A 17,346-nucleotide genomic window follows, 5' to 3' on the forward strand; every position below is an offset into this window, starting at 1 on the left:
CTTTGGGAAGGTGAGGACATCTTGCTCCGTAAACCCAGCTAGCCTGAGGTGCCTTCCTTGGAAATAGTGGTCTCTGAGGGGCAATAATCGGTTTCGCTGTGGGGTGGGAGGGTGATTCCTGCACCAAGCCCAGGGCATTTGAACTGCATGGTGAGGGGCCCTGTTGCTACAGTAAATGGTTATCAGGTGCCCGCTGCATGCCCAGAGCTCTATCACAGGTCAACTCCGATTCCCTGCTGCTGCCGAGCTATCACTGCAGGGAAGTAAACAACCGCACTCATCTCCTACAGTGGTCCCACAAGGAAGTCACGTGGGGTGAGCTGGAGAAGAGTGCACGGGGCAGAGGATGGACAGAAGGCTGGGAAAGGAAGGCCTCTCTAAGCTAGGCCTGGGAGACAGGAAGGGACACCTATTAAAGCCAAGCAAAAGGCTAGCATCCAGGGAAGGGCCTGTCCCACGCCTCCCTTCCTCCACTCCCTGGCAGTGCCCAGCCCACCTAGACAACTCGGGCTGCTTTGCACCCCAGTCATCCTCCCTGAAGTGTGCTCGACTCAGCTCCCACCAGCGATCCGGCGGCCTTTGCCCCAGCCAACCTTGACTGTGAGCCCCAACCCCAGCCTGTCCTGAGTTGGGTCCTGCTACAGGGTGGGAGCAGGTACAGGTACACCTAGGAGTAGCCCATCCATGTCAGCTGGGAAGCCGTCCTGTCTCAGACATTGCTATGCAATGCGAAGGTGGGTTTCCCAGCCTGAGCACCGTCCCCACCCCACTCCAGGCATACAGAAAGAGGATGCATCAGCTTCTGCAGGCTCTACGCCAGAAGCTGGCAGCCCTGGGCCAGGGACCGGAAAACCTGCTGGGCACCAACAAGCCCGTCTCCTACAGGACCAAGCCTCCAGCCTCCATCCACAGGGAGCTCCTTGGCATCTGCAGCGACCCCTACATGCTGGCTCAGCAGCTGACCCACGTGGAGCTGGTGAGCAGGCCCACGCCACCCTCCACCCAGACCCAGAGCCTGGAATGCTGAGCGTAGCCGGCCACCCCTCCCCCATCTGGTCCCGCATCTCATCTCAGCCTAACCCGGGGTCTGAACCCATCCCTTCAGGGCCACCCCGGCATCTGCAGAGGGCCCTGACTCTGGAGCAGTCTCTCCCCATGCCTGGGGCGAGGAATAGAAGGGCTGCAGGTACCAACCTTGCCTGACTTTGACCTCTGGCCTGTCTGAGTCCAGGCCTCAGACAGAGGAATGAGGTTCATATCCTGGCTCTGACACCACCAGGTGTGTAATCAGCCCCACAGCTAGCACTTTCCCCGCCCAGGTCTCAGTTTTCCCCATCCAGGACTCACACAGCCACTGCAACCCACCCAAGCTTTCCAGAGAAGCGCAAACAGCCTTTATGGTCAAGACTTATATTCACTCTCATTTCATCTTCCCACCACCCGGCCAGGTGGGTATTATTATTATTCTCCTTTCACAAATGAGGAAGCTAGAGCCCAGAGCTTTAGTTTAAGTGATTTGCCACAAGTCACACAGCAGAAGGAGCAGAGCCAGGATTCGTTTCTGAGCCAGACCCCATGCTCTGAGCCCCCAGGCCTACCCTAGAGGGAGCGGATCATTGCGATGACCCAGTTTTGAGCCTGGCTTCCTAGGTATCTCACCCCACGAGCACTCCCTATGGAGACGCTGCCCCTGCCCCTGTGAAATGCAGCAGCCCCTGGGCATAGGAAGGGAGGGGCTGACACCTTCGGGATGGTGCTGAGCTCTGACAACCTGGGACAGGGCTATGGACCCCCCGTGAGAAGGGCATTGGGCCCATGCCAGGCGGCCAGCGGACATCCCTTTCTCCTTTTCCTGACCCCTCTTCTCTCTCTGCTGCAGGAACAGCTGCGGCACATTGGACCTGAGGAGTTTGTCCAGGCTTTTGTGAACAAGGACCCTCTGGCCAGCACAAAGGTAGAAGGCCCGTGGATGGACTGTCCAGGCAGGGACCCCTACCCACGAGTCCCTCTGTGGGATTCCCAGAGCACCAGCTCAGCCAGCTCCAGAGGGGCCCGGAACAGAGCAGATGGGCTTGGCGGAGACGTGCCCATTCCACCCATGCCACTAGCCTAAGGCTGGCACATCCCAGCAGCCCTGAGTCCCAGGGAAGCCTGGGAGGGCGGGATGAGTCTGACAGGGTCAGCCACCCAGCGAGGGTCGGGGGCAGTCCACCATCCAAAGCCCTGGGTGGGTTAGAGGGTGGAGGTTCACACCAAGGCTGCTACAAGACCCCGGGTGTGCCCTCCCGGTGTGTCGTGGTGGGCGCCGATGCCCTCTAGTGGCCACTTGGGGAACGCAGGCCGATGCATGCTGTCCAAGAAGTTCAGGGCACACGCTCTTCCCTTCGAAGGCGGATTACACTCCGAATTTCAGAGCCTGCCCCTCTCTCTGAGAGCCCATTCATCAGTCTACCTGGTGTTTATCAAGGAGTTAACTCTGAAGCAGAACTGGAAATATTATGTCTTCTTCCCTGGCACCTAATAAAAGAAGCACAAACTAAATGTACAATTGCATTTCGCCTCCAGGATAAGCAGAGATTAAACATTGTGGGGCTGTGCGGGTGTGTAGGGAAAGGAGTAGTCTCACAAACGGCTGGTAGGGGGTGAAATTGGCACAGCCACTTTGGAGAGCAACTTGGCAATAGAACCAACACTTGAAATGTACACTCTGGACCCCGACTTTTCACACCTAACAGTTTATCCTACAGGTATATACACACATGTGTATACACAAAGGTGTACACACAGAGATATCTGGGATATTTTTCTGTGTTTTATGACCAAAGGCTGGAAGCAAACTACCTTACCATCCACAGGGATTCGACTAAATATTGTAATACACCCATACATAGAAGGCTGTGCAACGGTTAGAATAAGAGCGTCTGTAAGAATGTAATGAAGGACATGGTGTCTGGTGGCTCAGACGGTGAAGAATCTTCTAGCAGTGCAGGAGATCTGGGTTCAGTCCCTGTGTTGGGAAGATCCCCTGGAGATGGGAATACCCACTCCAGTATTCTTGCCTAGACAATTACATGGACAGAGGAGCTTGGCAGGCTATAGTCCTTGGGGGTGCAAAGAGTTGGACATGGCTAACACTTTCTTGGGCCTCCCTGCTTGCTCAGATGGTAAAGAATCTGCCTGCAATGAGGGAGACCTGGGCTCGATCCCTGGGTTGGGAAGATCCCCTGGAGGAGGGAATGGCAACCCACTCCAGTATCCTGGCCTGGAGAATCCCCATGGGCAGAGGAGCCTGGTGGGCTACAGTCCATGTGGCCACAAAGAGTCAGACACAACTGACTGACTAAGCAAAGGACACAGCAAGGATGGAATATTTGCCAAAGATCCATTGTTGAGAGATGAAAAAGTAAAGAGCAGTGTCAAAGAGCATGTGACCATCAGTGTAACAAAGGACACATAATACACACCTGCTTGTATGTATGTGTGGACAATCTCTAGGAACAACGGTACTCTGAGCAGCTCATCATGGACCTGGGAGCAGGAGCGGGGAGACTTTGCTGCTCTTAGTGGGTTGTTTGTTTTTCTGTTTTGTTTTGTTTGGGGTTTGGGCCATTTCCAAGTATTATTTTTTATTGTGAAAAGCATCATGATTGTTTACCCACTCTACTGTAAATGAACATTTCTGTGTTCTAGCCTCTCAGCTATTATAGATATTGCTGCTATGAACATTCTTATACATTTCCTATGTATGTGGGTACATTTGTTTCTAGAGCATCTGCTGTCAAGTAGTTTAGTCCCAGGACAGCTTTCAGTCTTAAAAATTATGGAGGACCCCAAAGAACTTTTGGTTATGTAGATTAATTACAGAAAGTTCCCTACATACGAATGACTTCCATTTTGAGAGCACATTCATAAGTCCAGTTTGTTCATAAGTCCAGCAAAGTTAGCCTACACAGCCAACTAATACAATTGGCTAATAGTACCCTGCTGTAAGAGGTTTGTACTACTTTTCACACAAATAATACATAAAAAACAAACAGAAAAATAGGGAAAACATCTTAAGTCTTACAGGACAGTACTTTGAAACTCACAGGACAGTACAGCACTGGCATACGGGGGCTGCTGGGGAAGGGAGAGGAGGTGGGAGATGCTGGAACTGAAGGAGAAACAGCCACAGGAGATGGAGGGCAAGCTGCCACTCGCTCATGTCTGGTGTTGATGGAACGCACATTCACATCGTTGAAGGTTCACAACTTGCAGGTTCATATGTAGGCAGCTTATTGTCATAAGAGCTACCTGTATTTACTATATTGGGCTGCCCTGTGGCTCAGAGGTAAAAAATCTGCCTGTCAATACAGGAGACATGGGTTTGATCCCTGGGTCAAGAAGATCCCTTGGAGAAGGAAATGGCAACCCACTCCAGTATTCTTGCCTGGGAAATCCCATGGAGTGAGGGGCCTGGTGGGTTACAGCCCATGGGGTTGCAAAGAGTTAGACAACACTTAGCAACTAAACAACATTTATTATATTAGCCTATAAGACCAATAACTTTAAAAAATGTTTATTCAAAGTCATAATAATCCATTATATCTTAATAAGTTACATATCTTATGAAAAATAACTCTATTTTCCAAAAAAATTAATGAGTGATATTGCTTTACACTATTTTTAAAAATTTCTCTCAGTTGAGTTCATTCGTTCAGTCGTATCCAACTCTTTATGACCCATGGACTGCAGCACACCAGGCCTCCCTGTCCATCACCAACTCCCCGAGTTCACTCAAATGCATGTCCATTGAGTCGGTGATGCCATCCAACCATATCACCCTCTGTCATCCCCTTCTCCTCCTGCCTTAAATCTTTCCCAGCATCAGGGTCTTTTCAAATGAGTCAGCTCTTCACATCAGGTGGTGAAAGTATTGGAATTGCAGCTTCAGCATCAGTCCTTCCAATCAATATTCAGGACTGATTTCCTTTAGGATGGACTGGTTGGATCTCCCAGCTGTCCAAGGAACTCTCAAGAGTCTTCTCCAATACCACAGTCCAAAAGCATCAATTCTTTGGTGTTCAGCTTTTCTTTATAGTCCAACTCTCACATCCATACCTGATCACTGGAAAAACCATAGCTTTGAATAGATGGACCTTTGTTGGCAAAGTAATGTCTCTGCTTTTTAATATGCTGTCTATGCTGGTCATAACTTTCCTTCCAAGGAGTAAGCGTCTTTTAATTTCATGGCTGCAATCACCACCTGCAGTGATTTTGGAGCTCCAAAAAGTTGTCTGTGACTGTTTCCACTGTTTCCCCATCTATTTGCCATGAAGTGATGGGACCAGATGCCATGATCTTAGTTTTCTGAATGATGAGCTTTAAGCCAACTTTTTCACTCTCCTCTTTCACTTTCATCAAGAGGCTTTTTAGTTCTTCTTCACTTTCTGCCATAGTGTGGTGTCATCTGCATATCTGAGGTTATTGATATTTCTCCCGGAAATCTTGATTCCAGCTTGTGCTTCATCCAGCCCAGCATTTCTCATGATGTACTCTGCATATAAGTTAAATAAGCAGGGTGACAATATACAGCCTTGACGCACTCCTTTTCCTATTTGGAACCAGTCTGTTGTTCCATGTCCAGTTCTAACTGTTGCTTCCTGACCTGCATACAGATTTCTCAGGAGGCAGGTCAGGTGGTCTGGTGTTCCCATCTCTTGAAGGATTTTCCACAGTTTATTGTGATCCACACAGTCAAAGGCTTTGGCATAGTCAATAAAGCAGAAATAGATGTTTTTCTGAAACTCTCTTGCCTTTTTGATGATCCAGCAGATGTTGGCAATCTGATCTCTGGTTCCTCTGCCTTTTCTAAATCCAGCTTGAACATCTGGAAGTTTACAGTTCACGTACTGTTGAAGCCTGGCTTGGAGAATTTTGAGCATTACTTTACTAGCGTGTGAGATGAGTGCAATTGTGTGCTAGTTTGAGCATTCTTTGGCATTGCCTTTCTTTGGGATTGGAATGAAAACTGATCTTTTCCAGTCCTGTGGCCACCGCTGAGTTTTCCAAATTTGCTTGTATATGGAGTGCAGCACTTTCACAGCATCATCTTTTACGTTTTGAAATAGCTCAACTGGAATTCCATTACCTGCATTAACTTTGCTCGTAGTGGTGCCTCCTAAGCCCCGCTTGACTTCGCATTCCAGGATATCTGGCTCTAGGTGAGTGATCATGCCATCATGATTATCTGTGTCATGAAGATCTTTTCTGTGTAGTTCTTCTGTGTATTCTTGCCACCTCTTCTTAATATCTTCTACTTCTGTTAGGTCCATACCATTTCTGTCCTTTATTGTGCCCATTTTTACATGAAATGTTCCCTTGGTATCTCTAATTTTCTTGAACTAGATCTCTAGTCTTTCCCATTCTATTGTTTTCCTCTATTTCTTTGCATTGATCACTGAGGAAGGCTTTCTTATCTCTCCTTGCTATTCTTTGGAACTCTGCATTCAAATGGGTACATCTTTCCTTATCTGCTTTGCCTTTCGCTTCTCTTCTTTCATAGCTATTTGAAAAAAAAAATCTCTCTAATGACTGACAATAGAAGACTGCTGAATTATCTCAATTTTCATTCAATCTCTTGACCTAACATTATATTGATTGAAAATACAACTTCCTCACACAAATATGTTGTTGGAAAAGGAAGGAGTATATTACGGCCTTTTCAAGTAATTGTGAATATTCTTCTTTGATACTACACTAAAACTCAACAAGGGATAATTTTTTACAATTAATTGTAGTTTGGAATCTGAACTTATCACATTAAAGTCATTGGTCCATCTTGAAATGACAACTCACTTCAGTATTCTTGCCTGGAAAATCCCATGGACAGAGGAGCTTGGCAGGCTGCTGTCCATGGGGTCACAAAGAGTTGGACACAAAGAGCTAAACCACACATCATGAACGGATCTTTTTGCCCATGCATGATTTTGACATGCATTTTGGAAAATATGGGTTCAGCTAATCAAGCAGATCTTCTTCTGAATGTTGACATATTTCATTAGATGATATTTTAAAATAATATTCATGTATATATTCACTACTAATATCATCCAAATAAGTTCTGAAGTATTGGGAAGCTGTCAAGCTGCAGAGGCAGATGTGTGTTTTTTAGGTCCCCAATTTTCTCTTGAAAACTTGAATTTTATCCTTGGCAACAAATACTATCAATTGTTTTCCTTGAAGTTACAGGATGATTTTAACTGATTTTAAAGGCAGTATCAGCCAAATACTGAAATGTGAATAACCATAGTGGGTCAGTCTTTTTTCAGGTAAGAATGGTGCCCCGTGGGTAAAGGTCAGCTCGCGCCGGGTGCACCAGCGCGCTTCCATGAGAGTACCGTGAGACCTGTGTGTACCGTCCTCACTGCATACCTGCGGCTTCTGCAACCGCAGCTTCCACCTCTCAGATTAAAAATATTGGAAAAAATTAAAGTTCAAGCATGTTCTAAAAAAGCAAAACTTAAATCTGCTGTGTACCAGGCCACTATTTACACAGTTTTTACATTGTATTGGGTATTATAAGTAAACTAGAGGTGATTTAAAGTATACAGGAGAATGTGCATGAGTTTATGCAAATACTATGCCACTTTACGTAAGGAACTTGAGCATCCTCAGATTTTGGTGTCCAAGAGCGGTGGTGGAACCATTCACCTGAGGATACCCACAGATGACGGCACTCCCGTCCTGTCACACAGAATATGAAAAAGACATGCACTCAAGGGTTGAGATTTAATAAAGCATAAACTGAAGTTTATGTCCCCAAGAACATTCTTAAGTCACACTCACTTTTTCTTTTATGTGAGTACTAGTGAAGAACACAATGGTATCATTTGGGGATTCTGATTCAGTGCAGGCTAAGGAAGCAGTAACTTTACCCATCATTCTATTATGTATCAGTGCAAATGTTATGACAGTGAAAAGGCAGTAATATTTATGAATATGAAGATAGGTTTGCCCTTGTGGACCTCCTGAAAGGGTCCTGGAGACCCCCAGGAGTCCAGGGACAACACTTTGAAGTGTTGCTCTAGGATATACCTGTGAAAGGAATCACTATGAAAGGAATCACTGCCTACCCTGTGTCAGTCACAGGGTAAACAGATGGTCAGCCTTACCAGGTGATGCCAAGTGAGGCTGTTTCCATTTACACTGCCACCAGGGAGTTATTCTTGCTTCACAGCCTCATTGACACTTCAAGTCTTCAAACTTTAATTTTTGTCAAACTGTTAAATGGAGCATCTTTTCATGCGGTTTGGACCTTCTTGTTTTCTCTTCTATGAAATGCCCTAATTTTTCTTCAGTTTTCTATTACTGATTTGTCTTTTTTTCTTAAGGATTTTTAAGAGTTTTGTGTGAGTATTTAAAATATGTACTAGTTAATTATCCCTTGTCAGTTGGATGTACTGCAGATTTTCTTCCCCTGGTTGATTGCTCTGCCTTTCATTCTCATTATTGTGTCTTTTAATGAATAGGTGTTCTTAATTCCCTCCTTATAAGGAATTTACATTTTTGGATTATTTCTGCCTTCATATTTTGAAGCTATGCTATTCAGTTAAGTTCAGTTCAGTCGCTCAGTCGTGTCTGACTCTTTGCGACCCCATGAATCGCAGCACGCCAGGCCTCCCTGTCCATCACCAACTCCCGGAGTTTACTCAGAGTCATGCCCATTGGGTCAGTGATGCCATCCAGCCATCTCATCCTCTGTTGTCCCCTTCTCCTCCTGCCCCCAATCCCTCCCAGCATCAGGGTCTTTTCCAATCAGTCAGCTCTTCACATGAGGTGGCCAAAGTGTTGGAGTTTCAGCTTCAGCATCAGTCCTTCCAATGAACACCCAGGACTGATCTCCTTCAGGATGGACTGGTTGGATCTCCTTGCAGTCCAAGGGACTCTCAAGAGTCTTCTCCAACACCACAGTTCAAAAGCATCAATTCTTCGGCACTCAGCTTTCTTCACAGTCCAACTCTCACGTCTATACATGACCACTGGAAAAACCATAGCCTTGACAAGACAGACCTTTGTTGGCAAAGTAATGTCTCTGCTTTTTAATATGCTGTCTAGGTTGGTCATAACTTTCCTTCCAAGGAGTAAGCATATTTTAATTTCATGGCTGCAATCACCATCTGCAGTGATTTTGGAGCCCCCCAAAATAAAGTCTGACACTGTTTCCACTGTTTCCCCATCTATTTCCCATGAAGTGATGGGACAGGATGCCATGATCTTAGTTTTCTGAATGTTGAGCTTTAAGCCAACTTTTTCACTCTCCTCTTTCACTTCCATCAAGAGGCTTTTTAGTTCCTCTTCACTTTCTGCCATAAGGGTGGTATCATCTGCATATCTGAGGTTATTGATACTTCTCCCGGCAATCTTGATTCCAGCTTGTGCTTCATCCAGCCCAGCATTTCTCATGATGTACTCTGCATATAAGTTAAATAAGCAGGGTGATAATATACAGCCTTGACGCACTCCTTTTCCTATTTGGAACCAGTCTGTTGTTCCATGTCCAGTTCTTAACTGTTGCTTCCTGACCTGCATATAGATTTCTCAAGAGGCAGATCAGGTGGTCTGATATTCCCATCTCTTTCAGAATTTTCCACAGTTTATTGTGATCCACACAGTCAAAGGCTTTTGTGTAGTCAATAAAGCAGAAATAGATGTTTTTCTGGAACTCTCTTGCTTTTTCAATGATCCAGTGGATGTTGGCAGTTTGATCTCTGGTTCCTCTGCCTTTTCTAAAACCAGTTTGAACATCTCGAATTTCATGGTTCATGTATTGCTGAAGCCTGGCTTGGAGAATTTTGAGCATTACTTTACTTAGGTGCAGACAAATTTAAACTCATGCTATATTCTCAATAAGTCAAAAAATTTATCTTTATGTAGTTACCCTTGAAACTCTTTTAATGCTTCTTGCCTTAGAGTCTTTTTTTTGCCTTAAAGTCTATTTTGTCCAATATTAGGATAGATATGTGATATTTATCATGCGTATTTTTCTATTTTTATTTATATCCGTGTGTTTGGGATGTAGCTCTTGAAAATAGCAGGTTGTTGGATTTTTTTAAATTAGTGACTAAACAAATCCATATAGAGTAATTTCTGATGTGTATGGACTTGTTTTTACTGTCTTCTGTTGTGCCTTGCCTTCTTTACCTATTCTTTTTTCTTTCTTTGCTTCTTTTGGATTCTCTGAAATTGTGATACACTTATACAGTGGATTTATAAAATTATGCTTCCATTTTTTAAATATGTTTCTAAAAGCTATTTGATAGCACATGAGAAGGTTCATGTGGGAAAACATGGAAATATATATACTTATAGATAGAAACATACATACATAAGATTAATCCTCATTATTTGCCATCCTTATATCCTATAGTCATCATGAACACTGAAGTGGCAAATACTGAGTCCTTACTCCTAAGGAAAATATAAGATTAGTTTCCTTGCGAGCCTCTCATCACAGCTTTTTCATCAACCAGTCAATACATAACCTTGATTTGTGTCTGCTTACTGAGACGTTATATTGTTGATACAGTAACACTGAATTCATAGCCAACAGTACTACAACGCACGTCTGAATGAAGCTCCTCAGACACATTTTTTTCCTTAGCGCACATGTCAGCCTTCGTGTGCTCAGGAACACAAGACCGAGATTGCACAGCAGCACTCTGCTGAGGGTTCCATCTCTGTGCTTGGGGCCACTTTGACCAGTGAAATCACCAACAAATATCACAAAAATGCAAAAACTGACACTAAATAGATTAGAAAAAGGACACTTGTTTACAGTACAGAAGCTGAAACCAGAAGTCAGGGCATCAGCCCAGCCTCAGCCGGGAGCACTCAGGTGCACTGGGTGACAGAGGCCTTCCGCTCCGCGCATGTCCACGAGGGACCAAGAAGTGACGTGAGGATGAATTTGGAGGTTACAAATGAAGTGAAAGTTTAGGAAGCAAACACGAAATGTATGCATAATGAGCGTTAATTGTGTGTAGGGGTATATGATATATACATACATTAAGTTACATCTTTAGGTGTATAGAAAATATAACTAGAAGGATATGTCAAATCATTGATATTTGTGGATGGTTTTGAGGTTTCAACATTTCTGAGATCATCTATAATGATGATGGCTGACTTTTTTAAAAGTTATTCATGTTCAAAAAGTTATTGACAAAAAATCTGAGCATGGTTCTTGTGTCTTTCCTAGCCTCGTTTCAGTGACAAGACTAACAACCTGGAAGCTTACGTGAAATGGTTCAACAGACTGTGCTACCTCGTGGCTACTGAGATCTGCATGGTGCGTAGGAAGCCAGCCCCTGAGCTGGCCGGGGCTTGAGAGGAGCCCACGTCGAGGGGGGGGGGGGGGACCAGAAGACCATGATGAGCCCATCTGTCTCCCAGCCCAGAGCCAGGCTGGGCACCCTCTGGGACACCAGGTGTTACCTGGCTTGCCTGTAGAGACATTTTCCCCCTGGGTGGAGCCTGACATGAAGCCACCTGCCAGTCACAGAGGGAGTCAGAGAGATTCTTGCTGAGGGAGAGGGGAGTAGGCTATCCGCTTCTCCCATCTGTGCCTGGGGTGGCCTGGCCTGCAGCTGAATTCTGTTTGGCTCACTCGGGACTTAGAGGTAGAAATAATCCAGCTTTAAGAAGTGGGAGTGATCTCTTTGAAGTCCAGGACCCTGGCATCTCCCAGAATGCGGGGAGACTCAGCAGCACTGAGCCGGACGTGCTCGCCCCCGGGTCTCAGCCCCGCAGGGCCAGACGCTGCCGAGCCTCCCCCTCCTACGGCGGCGGGACCATCTCCCTAATCCATCCCTTCACTGTGAGGCGAAGCCCAGGGCCCCTGTCTCAGGGACAGTTTGGAGGTAGCATATGTGCTGGGGTGCGCTCTCTGGAAGCAGACAGAGCTTGGGGGTAAGGGGTTTGTTTATGAGGCCAACGCAGGCAATCAAGAAAGTGGGAGAGGCTCCAGAGGCTCCCGTCACGATGCCCACAGCCCCCCATCCCAGTGGTTGAGCCTGCTGGTCCACCTTGCTTGGTCATCATCGCCATCGCTGTGGGGGCTGCCCTCCAAAGCACAGCAGGACCTCAGGCGGGCAGCTCTCTGAAGGGTCAGGTGTCCCAGCTCCATCAGTAACACAACGCACGTCTCAGCGGGAGTAAACACCACGGCCGCACGTCTGGGAGGCAGGCGATCTCCTTGGAGAGGACAGTGTGGGGTTCGTGAGCCCTGCCTCTTCTGAGGTCGCATCACTGGCCTGGGAGCGAAGAGAGATGGGGCTTTACCTGAGCAAAACCTGGACTGAATCACCAGAGCCGGCAGCACTCGGCCCGGAGAAGAACACGGGTCTGCTTCCGAGCGGTCAGAGGCCAGAGTCTCACCCACTCAACTGGAATTGGGGGTGAAGTCACACAGTCCATTGCCCATGTTGCAGGCGGCTCGTGTGTCCCCACAGGAGCCCCACCACCCCCCACTTGACCCTCTGTGCAATGGACTCTGTGCTGCCTCCCCCTGGGGCGTGGTGAGACCCTGAGTCCTCCGGCTGCAGATCGCCCTGGTCCCAAGCGTCTCAGCTGGAAAGGTTAATGAGGGGCAAGATGCGTAAGCAGGTCAGCGTGGGGTGGGGACCCCTCGTCACTGAGGCTCCGGTGCCCTGTCCCCAGCCAGCCAAGAAGAAACAGCGGGCCCAGGTGATCGAGTTCTTCATCGATGTGGCCCGGGAATGCTTCAACATCGGCAACTTCAACTCCCTGATGGCCATCATCTGTGAGTGGGCCGGCCAGGCCTGGGGCCCCCAGGGTAGGTGCGCCCAGAGAGGGCGGAGCGGGCGCAGCCAGGCAGTGGGGCGCAAGCCAGGATGTGCCTCTGAGCAGGAGGCGGGTGCAGGCTGGGCCCCCATTTCCCCACCCCACCCCACAGGTCCTGGGGAGGTGCCCCTTTAGAGGCGAGCCCAGCCCTTTCAATGTGCTTGGTGAGAGCTTGGCGGTGTGTACCCAGATTCAGGGTGAGTGGGGACCCAGAGCAGGCTCCTGATCGCAGTATAAGGCCTGTACTGTGGGCACGGGGACAGGGGCTTGCACATACAGAAGCCAGGCCGACCTGGACACAGTCCATTAGCGCCCACCCACCCCCCATCTGGCAGGCTGAGGCTCCCCCAAATGTCAGCCCTGGTCAGGGTACAGCCTGAGAGGATTAGGGGATCAGCCAGCTGGGGGCTTCCCAGAGGAGCTGTGTAGCAATAAAACTATGCAGCCCAGAAGAGCCCTGCCAGCCCGGCCCTGCCCCAGCTCAGCCATCCCTCTTCCAGCGGGCATGAACATGAGCCCGGTCTCCAGGCTGAAGAAGACTTGGGCCAAAGTGAAGACGGCCAAGTTTTTCATCCTCGAGGTAAGCAAGGCTGCTCGACTGCCGGGTGCCGCCAGCATCCCCAGGACACAGTTGCCCAAATGCCTCCCTGTCTCCTTCCAGCACCAGATGGACCCAACGGGCAACTTCTGCAACTACAGAGCAGCCCTGAGAGGCGCAGCCCACCGCTCCCTGACTGCCCACAGCAGCCAGGAGAAGGTAGGCCGGAGGCTCGCCTCGCCCTCGAGCTGCGCCTGCTCCAGGCCCCCTGGGCTCAGGAGGGCTGTGTCCGAGATCCTAGGTGGGGCTGGAAGGCCACTGGGTCCAATCCCCGCCCTTCTATCACCCCTCTAGTAGACAGTCATGCCACCTTGCTTGAATGCCTCCAGTAGAGGGAACTCACCGTTTCCCCAAACAGATCAACACACTCCCCAGCAGCTCCAGCTGCTGGCTAGATGGATGGATGGGTCAATGGAAGAATAGATGGAAGAAGGATAAATAGATGGGTGGAAGGGCGCGAGGAGGGGAGGGAGGAGAGATGGAAGGAAGAATGGAAGGCCAGAGGTTGGAAGGAAGGAAAGAGGGAGGAAATGCAGGCGGAGAGGAAGGGAGGAAATTCCCCACAGCCCTCAGTTCCCCAGGCCGGAACTTTGAGGCCAGAAGTTCACTCTGCTTTCTTCCCGCCTGTGGCTGGCTCCTTCTGCCCCTCCCGCCCCCCGCCCCCATCTCTGTCATGAAGCCCCTCCACACAGGTCTCTCTGGGTTACCTCCGCGTTGAGCTGGGTTCTGATGGAATTGCTCAGGTCCAGAAAACAAGGGCACAGGTTTGCAGTCGTGAGGACACACAGAAGTGGTGAAAAATTCTCCCGCGTGGGAAATGCTGCCAGCCTGAGCACTGCTCCAACGGCCCTGCCTCCACGAAGCCTGCACCAGGCACCCAAGGGGCCACCTCTGTCCCCAGAGCCCCACTGCCCTTAATCCCCACCCTCTATCCATCTCAGCGGGGCTCCCCATTCCAACTCCATTTAGCCATCACACCCCGGAACTGGACTAGGCACTCTGCACCACAGGGAGGGGCTGGAGACTGATGGAGACCACCCCTCTCCGGGCCCACTGAGGAAGAGGGTAGGACAGGGATCTGGAGCAGAGCCTGCTGGTCCTGTCCTGCGTCCACTGCTTACTGCTCTATGAGCTCCTATGAGCTTCTGTACCTCAGTTAGTAAAGAATCTGCCTGCAATGCAGGAGGCCCAGGTTCAATTCCTGGGTCAGGAAGATCCACTGGAGAAGGGATTGGCTACCCACTCCAGTATTCTTGCCTGGAGAATCCCATGGACAGAGAAGCCTAGGAGGCTACAGCCTAGTCCATGGGGTCACAAGAGTCAGACACGCTGAGCAACTAAACCACCACCATGAGTTATTTACCCTGAGTCTCAGCTTCCTCATCTGTGAGCTGGGGTAATAAAAGCCCTCCTTCACAGGACAGTGATGAGGATGAAATGTGATCCCATCTGTACACAGTTTAGCACACGAAGTGCTCAGGCCCACCCCTGACGCCCCAGTGACCAGGGTGGAAGTGGAGACAGCAAGGGTCTAAACATGGCTTGAGGAATGGCAAAGACATCCCTCATTGTGTAGGTTGTCTCCCACCATACTGGTATCAGGAATGAACATTTGTGACGTGCTCTCACTGTCTCCAAGCCCTGACATAGAGAAGACATGAGCAAATGGTTGCTGAATTGACATAAATCCAGGTAACCAGTTCATCCCGGTTTGCCTGGGGCTGCCCCAGGTTTAGCACCACAAGTTCTGCCTTCTGGGAAACTCCTGTTGTTGACAAACCCTACTGAGCCTGGCTCTGCTCCTGGCTTAGTGGTCACTAGCTAGATGACCTTGTGCCAGGCCCTGACACTCCATGGGCCTCAGTTTCCCCCTCTGCCCTGCCCAGCTGAGCCATCCATGCTTCTGTGGTGTGCCGAGTGGTCAGTGCTCAGACTCTCACCTCAAAGCCCTTGTCAGCTCGGATGGGGAATGATCTAGGCATTCCCTGAGGCAGAAGTGTCAGGATTTGAGGGATGCGCTGCAGGACTGGCCACATGTGCCCAGCTCTGGAGCCTGAGGGCAGAGCAAATGTGATATTTCCTGGGCTGGCAAAACACAGCACATAAACTAGGTAGCTTATAACAACAAAAATGTGCCATCTTACAGTGCCAGAGGCCAGAGGCCAAAGTCAAGGTTGGCAGGGCCACGCTGTCTCCGGAGGCTCTATGGAAAGGTTCTTCTTTGCCTCTCCTGGTGTCCGATGCCACAGGCATTCCTGGGCTTCTGACTGCATCACTCCTACCTATCTGTTTTCACATGACTATATGAAACAGATAGTATATGTCCAAATTTATCTCTTTTTATAAAAATACCTGCCCACATAATCCAGACCTCGTCTCCACTTGATTCCATCCATAGCAAGACTGTATCTCCAAATAAATTCCCATTTGTAAGCACTGGGGTTTAGGACGTGAACATGCCTTTTTTGAGGGGTGTGATCCAATCCACACGTAAGGTAGACCCAACTGGCCCCCCAACGGTAGTCTGAGCGGTCAGCAGTTGGTCTCCTTTCTTTGTGCTAAGTGCTGAGTCACTTCAGTCGTGTCTGACTCCATGTGACCCTGTGGATTGTAGCCCACCAGGCTGCTCCATCTGTGGGATTCTCCAGGCAAGAATACTGGAGTGGGTTGCCATGCCCTCTCCAGGGGATCTTCCCAACCCAGGGACTGAACCTCCATTTCTTACATCTCCTGCTTTAGCAGGCAGATTCTTTACCACTAGCACCACCTGGGGTCACCAGGTGCAGAATAAGGAGGGAGAATCAAGACATCTGACAATGAAACAGAGACCTGGCCCTTCTCAGGCTGAGTGCAGAAGCCCGTCCCTTCAGGAGCCAGAATAGGGATGTTTCCTGGCCTTGCCCTGATATGGCAGGATCAGATCTTTAGCTTCAAGAAAGACATGGAGTAGCATATTGTTAACTATATTTGTAAAGGAGGCCACAGAATTTCACAACAGACGATTCACATTCCATTTTTTAAATTCATAAAACCAAAAACTTAAAAAAAATTGTTCTATTTCCATCTATTGATTCTTGTTTTCATATTTATTCTATATTTAGCAGTGTGCTCAGCACACACCATTCCTCCTGGGGCACGTGAGTGGGGAGGCCTGTCTGTGGATCTGTGGGGGGAAGCTCCCACTGGCTTCTCCCAACAGACGATGGGAGAACTCTGCATCTTTCCCTCGGCCCCAGCATGAGTGGGGAATGGCATTGTATACAGCAGGAGCTCAATCAGCACTGGGGTCCGATGGGGACTGGGAGAAAATAGTCTGGCTCCAGTTTGTGCCTCCCTTCTTTGTGGCTTCCACATTGCCCGCCCCCGCGGCCACCCCCCATATAGACTAACTGGTCTATAACCCGCGGATCTCTGAGACTGGGCCGCCTTGCCCAGGACGTCTCTCCTGCCCTCTGCATGGGGGTATCTGAGGGCCCTGGGGCAAGGGGCTGCCGACACGGCTGCCTGTCTCCTGTGCAGCCTCTGTGGGGAGGCCAGCTGAGGGCTGACCTGCACCCTCTCCCTTCCAGATCGTCATCCCCTTCTTCAGCCTGCTCATCAAGGATATCTACTTCCTAAATGAGGGCTGTGCCAACCGCCTCCCCAACGGACATGTCAACTTTGAGGTAGGGTCCAGGGCCTCGGAGGGCCTGCCACCAAGTTAGGCAGACTGATAAGAGCTCCCAGAGCAGGAGTTCTGGCCCCGAGTGGTTGGATTAAGGTAGGAGTCTGAGGCGGAGTGCAGCAGTTTGCAGCCAGCATCAGGGCGGGACTGTTGGGGTCTCTCCGCATCTTCCACAGGAAGAGATTGAGGCTCATGAACACGTGGATCCCCACTCTGTAGGGGACTTGTGCCCAGCACAGGT

General features: G+C 49.1%; 1 protein-coding gene across 3 annotated transcripts in view; it reads left to right on the forward strand.

Annotated features, from left to right (window-relative positions):
* RASGEF1C (RasGEF domain family member 1C) overlaps positions 1–17,346 on the forward strand; it is a 104,917-nt gene that overhangs the window by 77,976 nt on the left and 9,595 nt on the right. For all 3 annotated transcript variants that reach the window (XR_011485349.1, XM_070460536.1, XM_070460530.1), the window contains exons 5-11: positions 776–976; positions 1,880–1,954; positions 11,240–11,329; positions 12,700–12,802; positions 13,344–13,423; positions 13,505–13,600; positions 17,011–17,106. Coding sequence is in view for 2 of the 3 variants with exons in the window: in XM_070460536.1 (XP_070316637.1) it covers positions 776–976; positions 1,880–1,954; positions 11,240–11,329; positions 12,700–12,802; positions 13,344–13,423; positions 13,505–13,600; positions 17,011–17,106 (741 nt within the window). In the remaining variant the exon portion in view is untranslated. The remainder of the gene's footprint in view (positions 1–775; positions 977–1,879; positions 1,955–11,239; positions 11,330–12,699; positions 12,803–13,343; positions 13,424–13,504; positions 13,601–17,010; positions 17,107–17,346) is intronic.

This window comes from Odocoileus virginianus, chromosome 3, assembly GCF_023699985.2.
Source record: "Odocoileus virginianus isolate 20LAN1187 ecotype Illinois chromosome 3, Ovbor_1.2, whole genome shotgun sequence".
NCBI lineage: Eukaryota > Metazoa > Chordata > Mammalia > Artiodactyla > Cervidae > Odocoileus > Odocoileus virginianus.